The sequence below is a fragment of the Tasmannia lanceolata genome, unplaced genomic scaffold (assembly GCF_043159265.1).
Source record: "Tasmannia lanceolata isolate RefF3 unplaced genomic scaffold, GAP_Taslan_0.1 ptg000012l, whole genome shotgun sequence".
In the NCBI taxonomy this organism is placed as follows: Eukaryota; Viridiplantae; Streptophyta; class Magnoliopsida; order Canellales; family Winteraceae; genus Tasmannia; species Tasmannia lanceolata.
Window position 1 is genome coordinate 25233844 of NW_027518689.1, and position 20693 is coordinate 25254536.

The 20693-nt window shown below is 37.0% G+C and overlaps 3 protein-coding genes across 3 annotated transcripts; all 3 read left to right on the forward strand.

The window, feature by feature from the left end:
- The first annotated feature begins 7817 nt into the window (after positions 1-7817).
- LOC143888662 (AT-hook motif nuclear-localized protein 28-like) lies at positions 7818-11868 on the forward strand. Its single transcript, XM_077393095.1, has 2 exons — positions 7818-8147; positions 11758-11868. Exons 1-2 carry the CDS (start codon positions 7818-7820, stop codon positions 11866-11868), a joined length of 441 nt encoding a protein of 146 aa, XP_077249210.1.
- A 1145-nt stretch (positions 11869-13013) lies between these two features.
- Positions 13014-16884, forward strand: LOC143888663 (uncharacterized). The gene is made up of 5 exons (XM_077393096.1): positions 13014-13131; positions 13825-13843; positions 13981-16278; positions 16368-16679; positions 16773-16884. Exons 1-5 carry the CDS (start codon positions 13014-13016, stop codon positions 16882-16884), a joined length of 2859 nt encoding a protein of 952 aa, XP_077249211.1.
- A 1102-nt stretch (positions 16885-17986) lies between these two features.
- Positions 17987-20463, forward strand: LOC143888664 (uncharacterized). Its single transcript, XM_077393097.1, has 9 exons — positions 17987-18340; positions 18448-18648; positions 18732-18824; positions 18910-19011; positions 19183-19449; positions 19697-19788; positions 19836-19968; positions 20069-20305; positions 20440-20463. Exons 1-9 carry the CDS (start codon positions 18002-18004, stop codon positions 20461-20463), a joined length of 1488 nt encoding a protein of 495 aa, XP_077249212.1. The 5' UTR covers positions 17987-18001.
- Positions 20464-20693: the final 230 nt, after the last annotated feature.

Genomic DNA, 20693 nt, shown 5'->3' on the forward strand with positions numbered 1-20693 from the left:
TTGAGTTATCCCTCTCTTTCTATGCTTGCTTTACAATTTCTGACCTCTTCTATAGCTAGGGAATTAATATTTGCAGCCACTTTTGATAGTTCGAAGATTCAGAGAAGGAGAGGGAGTACGAGTATTTTTTTGTTCCAAGAAGTATTCCTTCTTTGTATATTCCCATTACTCGTCTTTGAGTTCTTTTCCGTGTAGCCTTAGTTCTGGTATTTGTTTTATGGAAGATACTGATAATTTGTTCAGAAGTTGTGTTCGTTTGAATTTTTTTTTTTGTGGCAATGCATCTCTTAAATTATATTGCATTTAACTGTTACTGTGTTTTTTAGGTGTGGACTAACCCAAAAAGAGCAAAAAGCTTTATGGGTAATTTTGTGCTTTTTCCTCTTTATTCATTCAGCCCTTAACTCCTTTTTCTTATTTTATTTGTATTCATTCAGTTTTTTTTTACGAGTGTCATGAAAAGTTTATGTTTGTGCCTCTTCCTTCCGCTCTTTATTGCATATATAGATACCTGACATGTGACTTCAATCGGGTTGAATTTTTTACTGCAGCATTGTCTAAAGCTATATATATATATATACTAACAAAGAATTGTACGGACCACATCATAGGTTGATCCAAACTGTCCATGTAATGGAACACAACATCAATAGGCTATGCCCGTAAAATCATTTCCATAGGTTGATCCTAGCCCTCCAATCTATAGAGGTTTCCCTAATTGTTGTTCCTCTTAAGATGCACGGGTTCGTCAATATTTTTAAAGGTGTCCTAAATCCGTGGTATTATGTAATATGTTCACAAAAATCCGTAGTATTATGTAATATATATACTCAATCCGTAATTTTACAAAGAAAATACGTTACTATGTTAACTTTTTCAACTTTTTTTATTAACAAAGCATAAAGGAGGGGGTAGGATTGAAATTATGTGGCTTTAATGGGTGTGTTTGTTAAAAAGCATAAAGGTGGGGGTAGGATTGAAAATATGTGGGTTGAATGGGTGCATTTGTTAAAAAAAGTCAAAAAAAGTGATGTGTAATTCTATTAGAATTTTGGGAGAAATTCAGGTAATTATCTCCTTTTCTCTTCTGCTATATAGTATATAGATATATATAGAGAGAAAACGGTTCCTATACATATGTGTAGAGAGTTCTCTACACACTAGCTTAAAATACAGTGGGGGCCCACATTGTTTGGGTGATCCAAGCCATCCATTTTAAAAACCCTCACATAGATAGGGTGTCTACAAAAAATCAGATCCATAAGATCATCCCAACCCTACGATTTGTGGAGGTAAAATGGATGTCTTTAAACCTTCACAAAGTAGTCTATTTTTTGCCTCCACAGTTCGAATGATTAGGATGATCCTATGGATCTGATTTTTTGTGGACACCCCATCTATGTGAGGGCCTTAAAAATGAATGGTTTGGATCACCCAAATAATGTGGCCCCCACTGTATTTTAAGCTAGTGTGTAGATAACTTATCTACACATATGTGTAGGAACCGTTTTCTCATATATATATATATATATATATATATATATATATAAGAAAAGTGACCGTACTCGGTCGAGGCTCTTTGGCACATATAAGCAAGTTTGCAAGGCGTCGGGGCTATACACCCCTGGAGCGAGAGTTGATGTATCCTGGAGGCATACGCTGTGAAGCATATCTGTACTGTTGATTCTTCATAGTAGGGGGCGAGATTTGCCTTAAGGATAGCGATTTATTTCGCACCTCAACTTGATAAGTCATCTTCTCTACTGTTTTATTTATTTGCAGATATATGCTTGATGGATCGTAGATTTCTTGATTTCAGTTTCATCTTCTGCGATATCTCAAATTGCGGTATATTCAGAATCCCTAAAGTACAGATCTACATAAAATTTTGTAACAGTTTTTTTAACAAATATAGCGGAAGCATAGGTACTTGGTAGCGGCGGAAAGGAAGGAAAAGCAAGGAAAAGGAGGAAAAAGGTTGTGGAAAAGTTGAAAAAGGGTGCTAGATAAGGGCATAAAAGGGTTTGAAACTAATAGAAAGCTTAATTGAAAGGAATGTGGTCTGTAGGGAACTATATATGAAGATTAAGTATCTCAGGTAAGGTGTAAAAGGGTTGATCTTAATTGGATGAGGGAAGGGGAAGTTATTGGTTTCTAGTAGTTAGGTTTGCAAAGTTAAAGATGATCAATAATGTGGAATTCGGTTAAGGGAGTCAATAGTAAAAAAGTTGGGTAGTTAAGAACATCAAGAATTGTTATAGTTGGGTAGTTAAGAAGATCAAGAATGGTCATTGGTTAAAGAAGTAAGAAGACCTGGGAGGTGGGTTGATTAAGATTCAAGAAATGCTGTTAAAACTGCCGGGAAAGAGGGAGGTTGGCAATTATGGAGAGGGTTTGGGCGAAAAAGCTAAGGGGGAAGGTGTTGAACGAGTGGGCTTTACGGTGCTGTGGGGAAGTCTTATGATCTGAAATTCCTTATAAATTTTGTATCTCTAGATACAAAGCTATAGAGATGAGCACTTTGTTGGACGTTTTCCCTTCTTTGGATTTCCAAAGATGGAGTTTCCTTTTTGGATTGGAATTCTAGAACATTGTTCTATGTTCTAGAGTTACCAAATAAGGTTGTGGCTTTGCATTCAAGCAACCTTTCATCATATATTAGCAACCCTTATGTTTAGTAATGTTTGGAAGTGGAAATTGTGACTTGTATTAGTTGCTAAATTTACACCTAAGATGCCAAATGAATTTGGCTAAGCTTAGAAGGTTCTATGGGAGCTCTCTTAGCCTATAAAAATAGACTCTTGGGCCCTCTTCCTCTTACCATGAAAAGTGTTATGCTCTTGATGAGAAAATACATAAAGAGAGGTTTCCCATAAGCCTAATGGTAGGTATAAGGAAGAGAAGAATATGGGAAAGAACCACGGATTCATTATTGTGCTCGGGAAAGAACCACGGATTCATCGAATTACACGCTTTCAAGGATAAGCCATGGCACAAGGTACTATAAACCCATCTCATTCAATTTCTATTTTTTCTTTGATTTCATTGCCAAAGATCCAAGGGACTAAAGTAATGTTAAGAATAACATTTGGTATCAGACCTATAGTTATAGGCTCTGAAATTAGAGAAAACAAATTTTCTGGGTATTTTAAGCTATACTTGAAGATCGCCGGAAAATAGTTGCCGCCGGCAACTGGGAAATTTTTCCGGCAAGCTTCCAATGCTAACTTGTTCCCTTTTGACCGTGGATCATTCCCCTAAAGTTTCATGAAAAACCGACGGTCGGATTGTTAGATATAGGAATCTAAAGTTGAATGGCAATCCTGTAATTTATTAAGAAACTTGCAGGTTTAGAACATAAAAGATGACCTTGATTGGTAGTTGTAAAAACTTTTAATAGTGTTTGGTTATTTAGGAAGTTTAAAAGCATTGAATGTTAGTTTTTTTTTTAAATATTCGTTAATGCGTCGTCTCTACAACCAGAAGGGGGGTGAATTATCCTTGGGGAGGTGAAAAACCAGAAGGGGGGTGAATTTATCCGAGACCAGAATCTTTCCGGAGGCCAGTTTGGCCTTCTCCAGTACGGTTCTTGGCAAACAAAAACCAGTTCCGGGACCCTCTAGGTCCCCTCTAGGTGTCCTTTATATTCAGTAAAACTTTTAGAGCTATAGCCTTTCATTTTCTACGAAATCTGAACTTTTTGGCATATTTGGGTTCCCCTACTACAAGCATTTTGAACCAATTTTTGGGAAGATTTTTACAAGATAGGATTGTTTGTCGGCAATGACATAAAGTGGACCATATTCATGTTGGTAAGTTTGCTAACTTCGTGACTATGGGGAGGTTATTGGATAGTATAATCCAATGATTACATGATCCGTTGTGGGTATAACTTATTGAACATGATGTAAAGTTGGTTGATGAGAAAGGTATAAAGCCTATGCAAGCCAAGTGGGAGACTGTTGGACGTTTTCCTTTCTTTGGATTTCCAAAGATGGAGTTTGCTTTTTGGATTGGAATTGTAGAACATTGTTCTATGTTTTAGAGTTGCCAAATAAGGTTCTGGCTTTGCATTCAAGCAACCTTTCATCATATATTAGCAACCCTTAAGTTTGGTGATGTTTGGAAGTGGAAATTGTGACTTGTATTAGTTGCTAAATTTACATCTAAGATGCCAAATGAATTTGGCTAAGCTTAGAAAGATCTATGGGAGCTCTCTTAGCCCATAAATATAGACTCTTGGTCCATCTTTCTCTTACCATGGAAAGTGTTCTTCTCTTTGATGAGAAAATACATAAAGAGAGGTTTCCCATAAGCCTATAGGTAGGGATAAGGAAGAGAAGAACAAGGGGCGTTTCCGAGACATTATTGTGCTCGGGAAAGAACCACGGATTCGTCGAATTACACGCCTTCAAGGACAAGCCATGACACAAGGTACTATAAACCTATCTCATTCAATTTCGAATTTTTCTTTCGTTTCATTGCCAAATATCCAAGGGTTTACTAAAGTAATGTTAAGAATAACACACACCCTATTATAATAAATGAGCATATTAGTCCCCACAAACATATTACTTTCATAATTTATCTATTAAACTTTTCAATATTTAGAAATTCTTTTAATTTCCCTTTTTGCATTGCCTAGTAAGAAAACTTACATTAAATGAGACCTATAGTCAGTTCTAATGGAGTTTTCAACCATGTGATAACACAAAAAAAAGGAAGCACCATAATTTTGGATTCATTGGCCACCAATAATCACCCCCACCCCACCACGACACACATACATACACTATCAAAAATAGAATTTTTGTCAACATATTGGCATCAGTCATACTGAATATAATAAGGAAATTGAAACTTAACCTTCAGGATGGAAATGCTATAGTTATCTTAGCTTTTCTTTTTACTAAGAACAAAGCTCTAAAATGGTGGCAGAATCAAGCGCTCTACTTGATGGTCTCCGAATTTTCTTGGCTTTCAAGTATACTAATCTCATTGTAGAGTTTGATAGCAAGGTTCTTGTGGATCTAAAGGAGAAGAATGGTGATGTCCTTTGGTCAACCAATTATCATTGGTAGGAAATATTGGATCTTCTTTCCATCATGAACCCAATTGTTCAACATCAATTCAGGGAGGGTAACTTCATGGCCAATGCTTTAGCAAATTAGTCTGTCTCGTACAAAGGAGACCACCCCTACGGGTCAGTTTCCTCAAAAGGCAAGAATAGTAGCAAGATGTGATGCATTGGGTCTCCACAATATTCATTCTTCAGCTGGTTAGGGCTTTCTTTTGTTCTTCTATTTTTTGGGTCTCTGAGTTGTATAGTGTGGTTTTCTGGGGTTTTTCCTTGCGTGTTGTTTTTGATACAAGGCAACTAGTCCTCGTATGTGTTTTTCATTATATAATATTTGGAGTTCGTTCTGGGACCACTCTCTTTTCCAGGTATAAAAAATCATGATTAAAATGCATGGTAAAATTTGATTACTTATTGATGCATAGCATCTCCTAATGCACCAGCTTTTCATTGGACTGCATTAGCTTAGGGGTAGTGTAGTGCATTTTGTCTTTAGTGGGAGTCCTTATTTGTCATTTTTCCTTTTAGTGATAGCCTTTTAATCACTTTGTAGTTTCATATGTCCTTATGATCATTGTTCTTACTATGGGTAGTTTAATGAGTCATTTTCTATTGTAATGGGCTAGTGTATAAAGTCCCATGGTTTCTCATTTTACTTAGTTTGGATGAATTGAAATTTGTAGAGAATTTCTTCTCTTTTGAGAGAGTCTCTTGTAACTCCATCTTTTTCTTGTGAAATGGGAATTGTAGGCTAGGGATTCTAGGTTTTTCCCCATTTCTCCCATCTTTTTACTCCTTGTTGCATGCAAGGAACTGTTTCCGATGATCTCGTGCTTGATCCGATCTCTTGCGTTCCCACGCTCGTAGTAAAGATCAAGAGCTCTATCATATACATAAAAAATAAAAGATTCCAGATCTGATCTGATCTGAAGATCGTTGAAGAAGATATCCGAATCGACCTTCGTCAATTATGAAGCAAGATGAATGCTGCTTTACACGCATGATGACAAATGTCTCATTCTTGACCGATGGTATACTAATATAGCTGTAAAATTTAGCATGATCTTGACTGCCATAAATAACTGGCGAATATATTTTGCAAAAGCTCCAGTGTTTAATTTCCTATTTTTTTCTATTAACTTCCCAACGCCGAGGAACACGAGGAATATCGCTTTCTACATTTTCTAGTACCCAAAATACCCCGTCTACCTTTGATATTATATCGCGACTTTGATATCCATTTTTGCGCTCTATTTCTCTGCGCGTGAGAAATCAAAATAATAATGTACTTTCATGATTGACCCCATTTACTATTTAGTTCATTTATGAATTGTTAGGATTAATACAAAAACTTATAAATTAAATGTAATATTAAAATATTACAAAAATATTCATCTAAAATATTTGGAAAGTACACTCACAAACTCAACAGTTCGACAGCACCATGTTTTGATAACGGGGAGAACTCTACTTGTTTTATACATTTTAATTGGCTGCTTAGAGTTTTTTGTGAATTGTGATTGCCTTTAAACGATGTAAAACAAGATGAGTTTGCACCATTATCAAAACATGGTCGTGTTGATATCAGTAGCCTATATATTTTATATATTACATATTGGATTTGCTAGGTAATTTCACGGAAAGCCATTTCGCGGCTAGCTTTTGCATGATAGAACAACCAAGTCATGGATCAGATGTATTAAATGAATAAGAAAAAATCTGTCACAAAGCAACTGCGAAATGGCTATCCACACATGCAAAAGCCAGCTTTGAAATGGCTTTTTGCGAAATTGCCTAGCAAATCCCATTACATAGGCTAGTTATATATTGTGTGTGTATATATATACATAGGCTACTGATGTTGGCAGTACCATGTTTTAATAATTGCACAAACTCAAGAGTCTTTTCTTTTTAAACAGCTGTCAAATTAAGATTATTAAGTTCCCAAAAGGCTCTCAAAAGCCGATTAAAAAAGAAAAAAACAAGGTTTGTGAAATTATTAAAGCAAGGTAGTGCCAATATCAGTAGCCTTTACATATAAGCAAATGACAGCTAGTTAAAGCATATGGGACAAGTTAAGCATGAGCCTATTATCAAAACAGTTGGGCAGGTTAAAGCATAAGGGACATATTAAGCTTGTACCTATTATCAAAACAGTGTTGTGCCTATATCACTTACCGATATCTCTGTGTGTGAAATAACGCTTAAGATTCATCTGATAAGCATTTTTGGCTTTGGTCTATCCAAATACTTTCTTAATATATCTCTCTCGGTCTACATCTGGGCTCGTTACAGTGTACAATTTAACTGTATTGTGGGCCCAAAATCCCATTAGATTACAAATATATAAGCAGAATCCCACAACACTATCCTTCTGGATTTTTTGCAGCCCAAAATAGCATATACTCTATTTAAGAAAATACTAGTGTTTAAAAATATACAAGCATTTATTGACTACATACACGTCCCATACGCGCATTGTTTCAAAATATCGTCGAGATTGTATTCTACCCAAAAAACGCGCGTGGGGGAGGGTTCTTGGAGGCTATTTTCGTCATTTCAAGCTGCAGAGGCCCACTCACTACCTCACATTACTGATACAATACGGCTAGATACACGGCCTAGGTCTCTCTCTGCCCCCTATAAATTGGTTTCACACATTGTTTTGCTCTCCACACATACATTGCTCTTCTAAGGGTTAGGTTTTTTTTTTTTTTATCTCTCTTTCCTGCTATCAGCAATGCCGCTCCAGCGGCTGGAAATCCCTGCCGGGTCTGACATTGTAGAGTTTATCTCCGGCTTCGTTAGACGCCAGAATGTCGGGGTCTTCGTCATCTCTGGTACCGGAAAAGTCTCTAGGGTCACTATCCGGCCACTACTAACTGTCCCCGGTCATAGTGAGACGCGCACTTTTGGAGGCGATTTTGAAATTATCACTATTTCTGCCACCTTCCTCTCTCATTATCCATCATCCTCCTTCCTCCATGATTATTTCATGGTCTCACTCGCCGGAGATCAAGGCTGGGTTCTTGGAGGTAATGTTACCGGACCTTTGCTTGCTTCGGGGACTGTTTTCATTGTGGCTGCAATTTTTCGTAGCCCCACTTATCACCATCTCCCCATAGAAGATAGTTATGAGGAAGAAGAGGAGGAGGAGGAAGAAGAAGAGGAAGAAGATGATGGAGAAGGAAGAAGAAGAAAAAGAAGAAAAAGATGACAGATCTCTTCTTTGTAGATGATAGTGCTCCTTGTTCTCTTCTTTGTTTTGTTTATGATGAAATTGTATAACGCATTTTAGAAGCTGCATGTATGGTATTTTGAGTTTCTAATTAAGTATAGATGAATTGAAACAATTATGGGATAATCCATAAGGGAGATGCTGCTTATTATGATATAATCAAAACTGGTTTTATTATAAGAGAAATTACATGATGCCCAACCGTGAGAATATAAAGGACGGGTAGAGACAAAACCTTTCTCTTGGATTAAAAATCAAGGGAGCGATAGTTTTCTCTCTCCGCCCTTTATAATCTCACGGTCGGGCATCATCTAAGTTCTCATAATTATAAAATGTTTCTAGTACTTTTGTAGATGATTATTGCTTTGAACTATTAGACTCATACATGCAAGCATATATATCACTACAAGAAAAAAACCCATTTTAGTGAAGGATTTATTTAAAGCCCGTTACCATGAATCCGTGGCGAAAAAAAGGAATTTTTAGCTGAAATTGAGTCCATCTCCATTAATGGAAAATTAGCGACTAACTTTTAAAACCTGTAGCCACTACAACAAAACTGTACTTTCCCTACCGACCCGTTATTATTCAGTAGGGAAAAGTTCAGTCTTTCCCTACGGATTTAAATTCTGTAGGGAATATAATAGTATCCCTATGGCTACTTATTTAGCGGTAGGTGTAGAACTTTTAACTACGGAATTTGTAGTATTCCGTAGGGAAATCTCGATATATACGCCTACGGTTTGTTTCCCTACTGAAATTAGTACTTTACCGTAGGCAGAATTGGTCTTTTACCGACGGATAATCCAAGCATACCGTAGGGATTAATTTTATTTATATCCCTACTGATTTTCGCACTTGAGGCGCGCTCGGGAAGGCGGAAAACACAAATTCCGAACTCATTTTCCAGTAACGCCCCTGTTTATTTTTTAAAATGGCAAAATTACCCCCAAGAGGGTAAACACGCCCTAGCCTTGAAGTTATCGATTTTTTATCTTTCCCTCTCTCCCGTCACAACCCGTAACCCTAACCCACAAGTAGCCTCTTCTGGTTTTGGCAAGGAAACCCTAATCCTAACCCATAAGTAGCTTCTTCTCATTTTGGCTTGGTTTTGTGGGAGAAGAAGGGAGAAGGAGAAGAGGAAGAAAAAGAGAGTTTGAAGTGTAAAATCAGCCATCCATTTCCACCCATCCTCTCTCCCTCATCTGTTTTCTTAGGGTTTATAAATAGACCCTCTTGATCACCACCCCCATCTTAGCTATCCATTTCCACCTCCATTCCTTCCATCCAAAAGAAGAAAGGTGTTCTCTAATTTTCTTAGGGTTTAGAGAAGAGCAAAACAACAGAGGCACTTTTAGGGTTTGAAAGAAGAAGAAAAGAGGAAGGGATCTAATTTCCCTCTCATTAAAAAGGCGAAATTTGTGGTGCGAAATCATCTAGAAGAGAAGAAGGATTCGAGGGTTTCTGAAAGGTAACTTTCTTATTTCTATGCCTGACATTGCTGATTCGAATGAAAACTTGCTGATTTTTTTTTTAAGTAGTGGAAAACTTGCTTTATAGAATAAAAACTCACTTAAAACCCTCACAAGACACACTTATGTTAGAAAACATGGCACTCGTAATGGGTTACTCTTGACTGTGTTGAGGTTCAGCTTGATTATTTTGAGATTTTGAATATATTCAAGAACTGATGGTTGACTTGAAACTCTGATATTTTGATTTATGTGTTCAACCTGGGACAATGAAAGGCTTGTATAGATTTTAAAAGGTGTTTCAACTGAGTAAATAAAGGGCTTACAGATTATAGAAGAAGGCATTGGAAAATATTTTTAAAATAAATAGAAAGGGCTTTTACTTTTTTAATATGGGTTTTCCGAAGTAATTTTGTAAATGGCAATGAAAATTGTTTTATTTGAGTTTTTATAAGGCCATCAAGTCCTGTGTAGGCTGTACCGCCCTTGCTAACAGCAGCCCACACGAGTTATTAGCATCTTGTTTTTCTTCCACTTCGCATTATCTTCTAACTCGTGTCCTCTCAATTCTCTCCGTCTTACTTAGTAAGCTATTTTTTTACCCTCAGAAAAATATGGCCAAACACCATATAATTTATCAAGAAAAATAAAATAATAAATCATCTTTTTGCTTAAAAGAAAGAAAAATGTAATATACCATTTGTCGCTTAAAAGAAATAAAAAATATATGATGGCGAATGAAAAATAGAGTGGGCAAAACACAGGCAGGGATATCCCAACCGTTCATTTGCCGGTCATTGCCGTAGATAAGGTCACAGATTTCCTACTCCCATCAAGCTATCCAATTATGTAACTCACGAGTATTGAGTAGTTCGAACTCTTAGGTTTAGTGTTCGTCTATCCCGAGTTCTGGATCTCCCTCTCATCTGTTCTGAGTTAGGGATGGCGTATTGGTCCCCCGCCAAACCCCAGCTTACACACCCAACAGAAAAGGAAAAAAAAAGATATTCCCGTCATGCAGTAAAATTTAACAAGATTAGGACAACAAATAATATCATGAATTTAACGGAATATTTTTGCCTAAAATAAAATAGGAAGGTATCTGGACTATGTTTCATAATCTCGAAAAAAATTCGGGACTTTATTGTTTTATCAAGAAATTGCAAAACATTAAAAAAATAAGGAACATAGAAACATGTGATGTGCAGTTACAGAGTCTCCATTGATCTGTTTTGCTTTAAACAATGAGAAGACAGCTCAAGGGGGGAACATGAGAATTCTTGCCTTCAGGATGAGCTCAAGACAGCTTATGAATATAGACATTAGAGGACTCCACTCAGAATGTGATAAAAGTTTCAAGAGGGTATGATCAAAATTCAATAGAAATCAGGTATCAATTAATACATACCAGTTTGTACTCTTAAGTGATAATTTAATTGCTTATAGACATCTTAGCTACTCCGCAATCAGATGTCGATGCTTCTGCAACGGCTTGAGTCTGTTTTATTCTCTTGTTATCTTTCACCTCATTCTGAACTGTATCACCTTCATCTTCTCCGACCTTTCTAACTTCGATCCGAGCAAAAATGGGCTTAGGTTCTTCCATGACCTGACCCGTTTTCAGCCCTCCCCATTTGGCATCATTCTACAAAATGAAGGGCATGAAATTGACCAGAAATCGAATTGGTGACCAACAGGGAGGATGAGCTACTTGAGAAAAAAAAATATTAATAATAATTCATAAACCAATCTCATACTAGGCCAGCTTACAAAAGTAATCTGTAAAAGTTTCAATCAATTTTCTTAAAAAAGTTCATTTGAAGATCAATACAGAAAGGTCTTCAACTGAAAGGAGTTAAAATTAGATAAGTCATTCGCATTTTTTTATGAGTAAAAAAAAAAGTCTCTAAAATGTTTCATTTATTATTTTATTGTGATTTAGTTTGATTTTTTTCCTGTGCTCGATTCAGTTAAACTCTAGAAAAATTGTAGCGGTGGGTCCCGGTGCTCGTGATAGAGGTGGAAATCTTATTCTTGTTGCTTTCAAAGAAGGAGACTCTGTTCTTTTGCCTGAATATTGAGGGACTGAAGCAAAGTTGGGCGAGTAAGTTCCTTTTTGTCTTCTTCTTCTTCATAAGGTCTTGAACAAATATTTGGTGTTGGACTTGGAGGATTATTCATAAAGCTTGCAATCTTTGACTAGTAGATTCCTCTCTATCTAATATTATTCATTTGCTAGTTACATTAATTGAATGGTTACTGCTACCTGTAGACAAGGCTTGCAATTTTCTAACTGATATAGGTTTTTTCTTATCAAAACTTTTTTTCTATTGCTCCTTGTGTTTGAAAACATTTGTTTCTCGACAAGTTGTCTCACAATCATCATAATTTTGATTTGCTCCGTGATGGCCGACTCTTTCGGTTTACTTCTTATGGCACTCATATATAGCAACCGTAGGCACATCCGTTGGCACTTCTAGGTTTCAAAAAGAGTGAAGAAATACCGTGATTCCTATATGAATCAGTTTCACCACATTGAGATCCTTTGTAAATACTCTCCATCCAAATTGCAAGCCAATCCAAATCCCAACAGTGAGGAACAGTCCCAGAACCACACTCAACTGCAAAATAGAACATACTTAGTATTTTCAGAAAATATAAGGACAAAAAATTTCTGATCAATTGCGAATAATTAACACAGAAAATAATTACCTAAATAATAAAACAGAGAGACAGAGATTGTGTAGAACTATTTCTGTTTGAAAAGCACTATACCTGCAGAACTCGTGATACGGTAGCCATTGCCTTTTCATAATCTTTTCTAGCGAAAGCACTAGCAAGTATTGCCTGCAAAGAACCTAAATGTGTTAAACTTGGATAGGAATGTTCCAATTTTATGCTAGCTAAATTGGGTTACTCCATAACAAGTTTTGACTTTGAAAGTTCGGGATCTCCTAAAATAACTGATTGAGAAACATCTCCTAAATTCCCTGACACAGAAAGATTCCAAGAATTCCTTGTAATCCTGTATCCATCTACGGATTGGCAGTTCTGTAATCCTCAATGTTGTCTCGTCAACTTCCTCAATGATCCCAGTGATGGTGTAAGATTCCTTTGTTGTCGATTTCTCAATTGTTTCCTGATTTGTGTCAAAACATTCTACTGTTTAACATTACTGAAGAAATTAGTCTAGGATAAGGGAGGGTGACCTTGAATCCTTTGTACCATGGATACATGGGCTGCACTGGCTCGCCATTTAACAACCTTTTCAAATTTGCAACAATATCTCATGGGTTGTAATTCGGAATGTAGGAGCTCCAACCAGTTCCAGATTGTAAAGGAGGGTATGTGGAAGACTTTAACGCTTTTTCAGGTCCCAAGGGTTTGAATTATCCTAAGGGGGTGCGAATTTATCATTTCCCAAGAAAAAAATGGAAATATAAATCAATAAAAAACCCCAATCTTTTTTCTCTTTTTCACTAACTTCATTGATAGCCCCATTCAAAGAAGGCTACTGATATTCGCACTGCCATGTTTTTATAATTGCATTAACTTATCTTGTCTTTTATTATTGGGTTTTGTTAATGAGAGGGCACTCTTTTAGGTGCTTTGGAAAAGAAATTTTGCAATCATTTTTCACGTTGTTTGACACTTTTACAAATGTTTTTTTGAATTTTCTATCAAAAAGATGTGTAAAATTTCTTTTCCAAAGCACCGTAGGGCAGTCTTAACAAAACCCTTTATTATTTTAATAGCTGTCAAACTTAATTACAGTTCCCAAAGAATCTTTTTTTTAATAGGTAAGCTGGGTTTCCAACCTCTAAACTCATGGTTGAGATACAAATCCTCAACCACTAGGCTACAAGTTTACCCCCTTGTTCCCATGTGGGTTCAATAGATTGTCCATCTTCATTCAAATAGTCGAGAAGCATATCATCATCTTTGGGGAACAAAAATCTTGAACAAAAATCTTAGAATAAATAGTCAAAGTTATTTATGTCTCAATTTATGATCATAGTTATTTAATTCATGAACAGATTTCAGAACCATTAGAAGGTATAGGAAATGGACAAGAGCTGGTTGAATAAACAAAGGTATAACACGAATCATAGGCCTAGTAAAATTTCCAAATCTCGTTCAATTTTAATCGATATAATTTTAATAGTTAATGTAAGAGTTACTGGATTGTGTAGGAATTCAGCCGAATACGTACAGGGGCTAAAAGATTTTCTCGAATACGCTTTCAAGAATAAGTGTTTTGATGGAAAGATCTTGTGCCCATGTGAGAAATGTGCATGCACGTGCTGGGTGAATGCTAAAGAGGCGAAGGTGCATTTGATAAGTGATGGAATGATGAAGAATTATACTTGTTGGGTTTATCATGGAGAACAGTCATCACATTATACCTCTATTAACCCGAATAGCATGGGTGTGGAAGAGGAAGTGAATGATGACATGCATGAGATGCTGAACGATATGCAGGAAGCTGTGCAAGGGATTGATCCAACAAATGAAGATGGAGGGGAGGGGGGTGCTGATGAAGCAGCTCATTCATTTTACAATTTGTTAAGGGATGCTGAACAAGAGTTGTACCCTGGTTGTAAGATGTTTACGAAATTATCTTTTATAGTTGAGTTGTTTCACATAAAATGCCTATGTGGATGGACTAATAAATCATTCAACATGCTACTTGAGCTGTTAAAGCGTGCTTTTCCTGAGGGTGTATTGTTGCCGAAGAACATGTATGAAACGAAGAAAATCATTCGGGAGTTAGGACTCCATTACGACATGATTGATGCATGTCCGAATGACTGTATGTTATATTGGAGGGAGACTACCAATCTTAGCTCATGTTCCAAATGTGGTACCTCAAGATGGAAAACGACTGAGAACAACACAGTTAATGAGGGAACAAACTCATGCAAGAAAGATAAAAAAATTCCTGCAAAAGTTCTTCGCCATTTCCCTTTGAAAGGTAGGCTTCAAATGCTATTCATGTCATCAAAAACATCCTCTTACATGAGATGGCATCACGAGGGAAGGAAGGATGACAGTGTATTACGACATCCTGCCGATTCCCCTGCATGGCAAGATTTTGACGTTCAATACGAAGGTTTTAGTTTGGAGCCTCGCAATGTTCGTCTTGGCTTAGCAAGCGATGGGTTTAATCCATTCCGGAGCATGAACATTACACATAGCACATGGCCCGTCATTCTTATTCCATACAATTTGCCGCCATGGATGTGTATGAAGCAACCTTATATGATGATGTCTTTGCTCATCCCTGGCCCACATTCACCTGGAAATGCAATTGATGTGTACTTGCAACCATTGATTGAGGAGCTTAAGGAACTTTGGGTGGATGGAGTAGATACTTATGACCACTCACGAAAGGAAACCTTTAGAATGCGTGCAACACTTTTATGGACTATTAGTGATTTTCCCGCATATGCTATGTTGTCAGGCTGGAGCACTAAAGGGGAAAAGGCTTGTCCTTGTTGCAATGTTGACACGCGTTCTCAGTGGTTAGCTCATGGGAAGAAGTTTTGCTACATGGGCCATCGACGATTTCTTCCGGAAGATCATAAATTTCGATCTAACAGAATTCAGTTCAATGGTAAACAAGAATGGGAATCTCCCCCTAGAAGACTGTATGGGTCTGATGTGTTGAAGCAGCTACAGGGCTTAACATTCACATTAGGGAAGGGTCAGAAGAGGAAGAGACAAGAGAAATCACCGAGGAAGAAAAAATTACCAAAGAAGAAAGGTTCACTAGGGAATGAAAATTCACCGAAGAAGAAAAAATTACCTAAGTTTAAAAATTTACTTGGGACAAAGAAATGGGTGAAGAAAAATTCACCGTGGAAGAAAAAAAGTATCTTCTTCGAGTTACCATATTGGAAAACTCTTCTTTTGCCTCACAATCTCGATGTAATGCATATTGAGAGGAATGTCGGTGACAAAGTGGTTGGTACATTATTGAATATTACAGGAAAAACAAAGGATACCGAAGAAGCTCGCCTCGACCTAGAAAAGATGCATCTAAGGCCAAGAGATAGCTTCGTGATGACTAGGAAACAAAAGAAAGTTTTCTGCCAAGTGTTAAAGCGAGTGAAGGTTCCAGATGGGTATGCTGCAAATATTTCAAGATGTGTGAATCTTGAGTCGTTGAAGATTTCAGGATTAAAGAGCCACGATTTTCATGTCTTGATGCAACAATTACACCCGTTAGCTATACGGACAACGTTATCCAAGAAAGTCAGTTCGGTCCTTATTGATTTATGTAATTTCTTTACGGATTTATGTTCTAAAGTTGGCACGGGAGAACAGTTTGAGAGGCTAACGTCTCAGATTGCCGTGACGCTTTGTTGTCTCGAGACTATATTTCCACCTGGCTTTTTTGATATTATGGTGCACCTGCCCATACATTTAGCATACGAAGCGAAAATAGCTGGCCCCATACACTATCGTTGGATGTACCCCATTGAGAGGTAAATACTTAACATTCAAATTAGTTATTGTTGTAATTGTACTGTTCAATCTACTAATGCAGACATAAGAATATAATGTGTCTTCACAGGTACCTCTTCACATTAAAGTCATATGTGCGCAATAGAAGTCGTCCCGAGGGATCTATTGCGGAAGGGTACCTAGCTAACGAATGCCTCACCTTTTGCTCAAGGTATTTGCAGAGTGTTGAGACACGTTTTAACCGACCATTGAGGAATGACGATAATAGGGCACATGCTCTCGAAGAAGAAGTGTGGGGTGTGTTTAAACACACGGGTCATTTGTTTGGTGGTCCTGTCATTGATGATCTCGATGAAGCCACATTGATACTAGCACATAGATATGTGTTAAACAACTGCAATGAAATCGATGAATACCGTCTGTGAGTTATTTTTTTAGCTTAAGAAACTAATTTATGTTGCAATACATATTATATCACCTTTGAAGCTTAAACGCCCTTGCAATTCATTTGTAGTGCACATCTTGATGCCATTCGGGATCAACATCCTCGTGATCAACATTGGGACATAGAACGCATTCACAATGCAGAATTCCCAGAATGGCTTAAAGGCTACGTGAGTAAATAATATAACACTCCCATTGCAGTCAAATGCTTTGTGCACCTCATTAATTCTTATCAACTTGAAATCTTATGTTAAATAGGTTCGGAAGTTACGGGATGAGGGAAATGATCCAGTGTCAGAAAATCTTCGGTGGGTGGCACGTGGGCCATCACAAAGGGTAAAGAAGTACAGTGGCTGTCTCATAAATGGTTTTCGTTTTCATACAAAGGCGCTCGAGAGGAAAAGGAAGACGCAAAATAGCGGCGTAGTCGTGGTTGCGAAAACCCCAAGCTATGCAAGTAGAAAAGATAAAAACCCCATTCATGAAGACAAGAGTTACTACGGTGTTTTGACCGAGATTATTGAATTGGACTATTATGGAAGCAGGAAGGCGCTGCTATTCAAATGCGAATGGGCTGACTATCATGCTGATAGAGGGATCAAGAAGGATCCCTTAGGATTCACACTTGTGAACCTAAACCATTGTCGCAAAGATGATCCTTTCGTGTTAGCGTCTCAAGTAGAGCAAGTCTTCTATGTAGAAGATCCCACAGATAAACATTGGCATGTGGTTAGGAAGACGACGCCTAGAGACTTCTTTGATACACCAGAGGAAGACTATAGAGATGATTTTGAGCCTGTAGATGAGAGCGATGCGCCTTGTACTGATAATCTTATAGATATTTGGGAAACGTCGGAGTGAAGAATGGGACATACACTATCACTATGATTATATCTTTTTTTGTAATGAAGATACTTCATTTTTGCATTTATATGCTTCTAATTTTCTTTGTATCTTTTTTTTGTAATGAAGATACCTCATTTTTGCATTCATAAAGCTTTAATGCTAATAAAGTTAGGCCAAATCACATGTGTATATTGTAGGCTTGTAGCAGTTTTCTTGCTTCCATGGGGAAAAGGTATATGTGCTCTCATCAGTGCTATATTATTCTTTTATTTTATTCCAGTCAATTCCATGTTTGCTGAATTGGGTCTTAGTCTTACCATGAAAGAAGAAATAAGCATTTGGGAATTTGGGATGTATATTTAATTTAAGTTCCTTCGCATCCTTGTGTTTTTTTGCTATGCATTTAACATTAACTTAATATGACAGACCGTGAAAAGAGCGAGGGAATTAAATATGTCGCAAGCTCGAGAAGAGGGGGTCACCCAACCTCTTTCACCCCACGATTCAATGGACGTACATCAACATGCATCCCAAGCCCAAGAGGAGGGGACCTCATCAAACAAAAAGAAAAAGAATCCTAGGGGACGTACAAAATTGGATCACCTATATAAGATGGAAGGTCGCTTACCTGTCAACCTAAACAAATTCAAACAAGTGGTTGGTAAAAATGCATGCAAATGTGGTAAGTTTCTGGGTGTAATTGCTAAGATTGGTTCTATACTACCAATCAATGTGTTTTCGTGGAAGAATATGCCCGAATCAAATAGGGAGGATGCTTGGAGTACACTGCTGGTATATATTAGGAAAAAGAGCTTATTATCTTTGTGTGGTTAATATATCATTTTATCATATGTTTTAACTACAATGTAACTACTTTTAATTTAAACATATATATGCAGGAGAAGTTTGATGTACCTATAGATGGAAAAGACTGGGTGATGATCCAGTTAAATGAGAAATGGAAGTACTTCAAATACACACTAAGGAAAAAGTACTTCGATAAAAGCAGTGAGGAAGTTATTTTTCCACCTAAACTCGATGGTATTGTCGAGTCTCAATATATCGCTTTGTGGAACTATTGGAAAACAGATGACTTTCAGGTATTTATTTACTTCTCAATTAGTAAACTATTCTTGGAAGGGTGATCTTCTCAACAAATTATTTTATGAACTCAATATTGCAGACAAAAAGCACCGCAAATATTGCAAATCGCAATTCCTCTTGGATACCACACACCGCAGGTTCCAAGGCATTCGCTATTATAATCGAGGAAGAGGTAACTTTTTTATTTGATGTAAAATTTGTTGAATTTGTTTTATCTTAATTAATAAATATTCTTTGCTCTTTTATGATGTTGATAGGAGGAGACGACAAAAACCACATTACCACGAGATGAATTATGGATCAAGACACGTACAAGCAAAGATGGGAAACTCGTGACTGATTCGTCTGAAGATGTTGTAGTATGTTTATAATGTGCTCCCCAATTTCTTAATTAGTTTATTGATATCATAAATTTGTACACTAAAAATATTTGCATATTGGCATTATTTTTACTCTTAAAAGTTGGTTAACTTTATTTCTTCCCTTTTTGATAATATGCTCTTCACATATTATTTGGATTGTTAATGTAGAAAAAGATACGTGAGCTTCAAGGAACACAACCTATGGATATCTCTCAGGGTAGCACGGCTTGCAATGGCGACATCCTCTCCCAAGCTATGGGTCCAGATACACATGGTCGTGTGCGATGTTTAGGGAAAGGGCCAACCCCATCAACTCTATGGGGCAAAAAATCCCATCGTGAAACGACTAAGTCCAAAAACGAGGTAATATTACAAAATAAAGTAGCCAATTTGGAAGAGGAGCTGAGGCAAGTGAAAGAGATACTCATTCAAAATGTAAGAACATAACCTTAGTCTCTCTCTCTCTCTCTGTCTCTTTGTCTCTCTCTCTCTCTCTCTCTGTACTAGATTCTTGATTTTTCTTAATTGCTACTTTTATATGGGATCTCGGGGTTCAGAAGTTGTGATCAATGTGATTTATTTACAAATTCAATGAATTGTACCTATACATGTACGATTTATCACCAATTTTTTTGTTTATGAATACATCCATGTATGATTCATTTTTATTAATTAATGGCAGGCCATTATCGGACGCAACGTTGATTTGCCGAATCAAGTGCACTCTTCGGTTGCAAGTCGTGTTGATCAACCCGATGCTCATGTTGCCCAATAGTTCCTCCTGTTGCTCCTCATACAAATCCACTTGCTCTTCCCACTAGTCTTCCTCCTATTGCTCCTACTAATACTCCTATTGATGTTCCTACCATTCCTTTTTCTAAAGCTCCTCGTACCGCTCCAGTTGTTGGTCAGGTCACTCGTGCTTCACCTCGGGCTAAGGCTCGTAATAACAAGGTATTTACATTTTTTTAGTGAGTACATGATAGTTTCTAAGGTTGGATGACTGATGTTCATATCTATTTGACCACCAAATTTGCAACTTAATTGTTTTCAGACTCATGAATGCATTCCATGTAAGTTGAAGAATAGTGAAGGCAAATTTGTGGCAAAAGGGTTCTTTAAAAATGAAGATCCCACCTTAATTATAGGAGGAAAAAAATTGGGAGAGGGATGGTGTGTAGTAACTATTAATGGAGGTATATCTCGAGAAGCGAAGTTGCCAAGACCAACTGGAAAGATGCAAGTCATCGCGGATGCCTTAGGAAGTAACGTTGCTTGGCCTCGTGCATATGTAAGTGTACAATTAATTTATATATATTTATATGTTTATATGTTTTGTCTTTAGGTTAAATACTAGAGTTAACAACTTATAGCTTGTAGTTACAATGTTATTTAATTGTCCTTGATTTTTGTCATTCTCTGTAGTTGATATATGGATTCACTAGCTAGCATCCTCTACAAGGCAATGAAGAAGACTTCCCATGAAAACAGCCTATTGAGATCATTTTAGTGGGCTAGCTAATTGAAAATTCCATTTAGAGTTGGAACTATTTTTTGCTAAATCTTGTAATATGTGCTCTAACAACACTAAAAGTGTCCCTATAGCAAGATAGGATAATTCCAAAATGCTAATTGACAATTCAGCATCTATAGAGCACAGATATATAGAAACATCAACT

What these genes read in the sequence shown, in the direction of transcription:
- LOC143888664 (XM_077393097.1), top strand. Translation starts at nt 18,002, where the DNA reads ATGTCGCAAGCTCGAGAAGAGGGGGTCACCCAACCTCTTTCACCCCAC. An exon ending in GATGCTCATGTTGCCCAATA is followed by an intron (nt 19,789 to 19,835) that starts GTTCCTCCTGTT and finishes TCTTCCCACTAG; the next exon opens with TCTTCCTCCTATTGCTCCTA. An exon ending in TTGCTTGGCCTCGTGCATAT is followed by an intron (nt 20,306 to 20,439) that starts GTAAGTGTACAA and finishes CATTCTCTGTAG; the next exon opens with TTGATATATGGATTCACTAG.
- LOC143888662 (XM_077393095.1), top strand. Translation starts at nt 7,818, where the DNA reads ATGCCGCTCCAGCGGCTGGAAATCCCTGCCGGGTCTGACATTGTAGAG. An exon ending in CTTTGCTTGCTTCGGGGACT is followed by an intron (nt 8,148 to 11,757) that starts GTTTTCATTGTG and finishes TGCTCGATTCAG; the next exon opens with TTAAACTCTAGAAAAATTGT.
- LOC143888663 (XM_077393096.1), top strand. Translation starts at nt 13,014, where the DNA reads ATGGATACATGGGCTGCACTGGCTCGCCATTTAACAACCTTTTCAAAT. An exon ending in TGGATGTACCCCATTGAGAG is followed by an intron (nt 16,279 to 16,367) that starts GTAAATACTTAA and finishes GTGTCTTCACAG; the next exon opens with GTACCTCTTCACATTAAAGT. An exon ending in GAAATCGATGAATACCGTCT is followed by an intron (nt 16,680 to 16,772) that starts GTGAGTTATTTT and finishes ATTCATTTGTAG; the next exon opens with TGCACATCTTGATGCCATTC.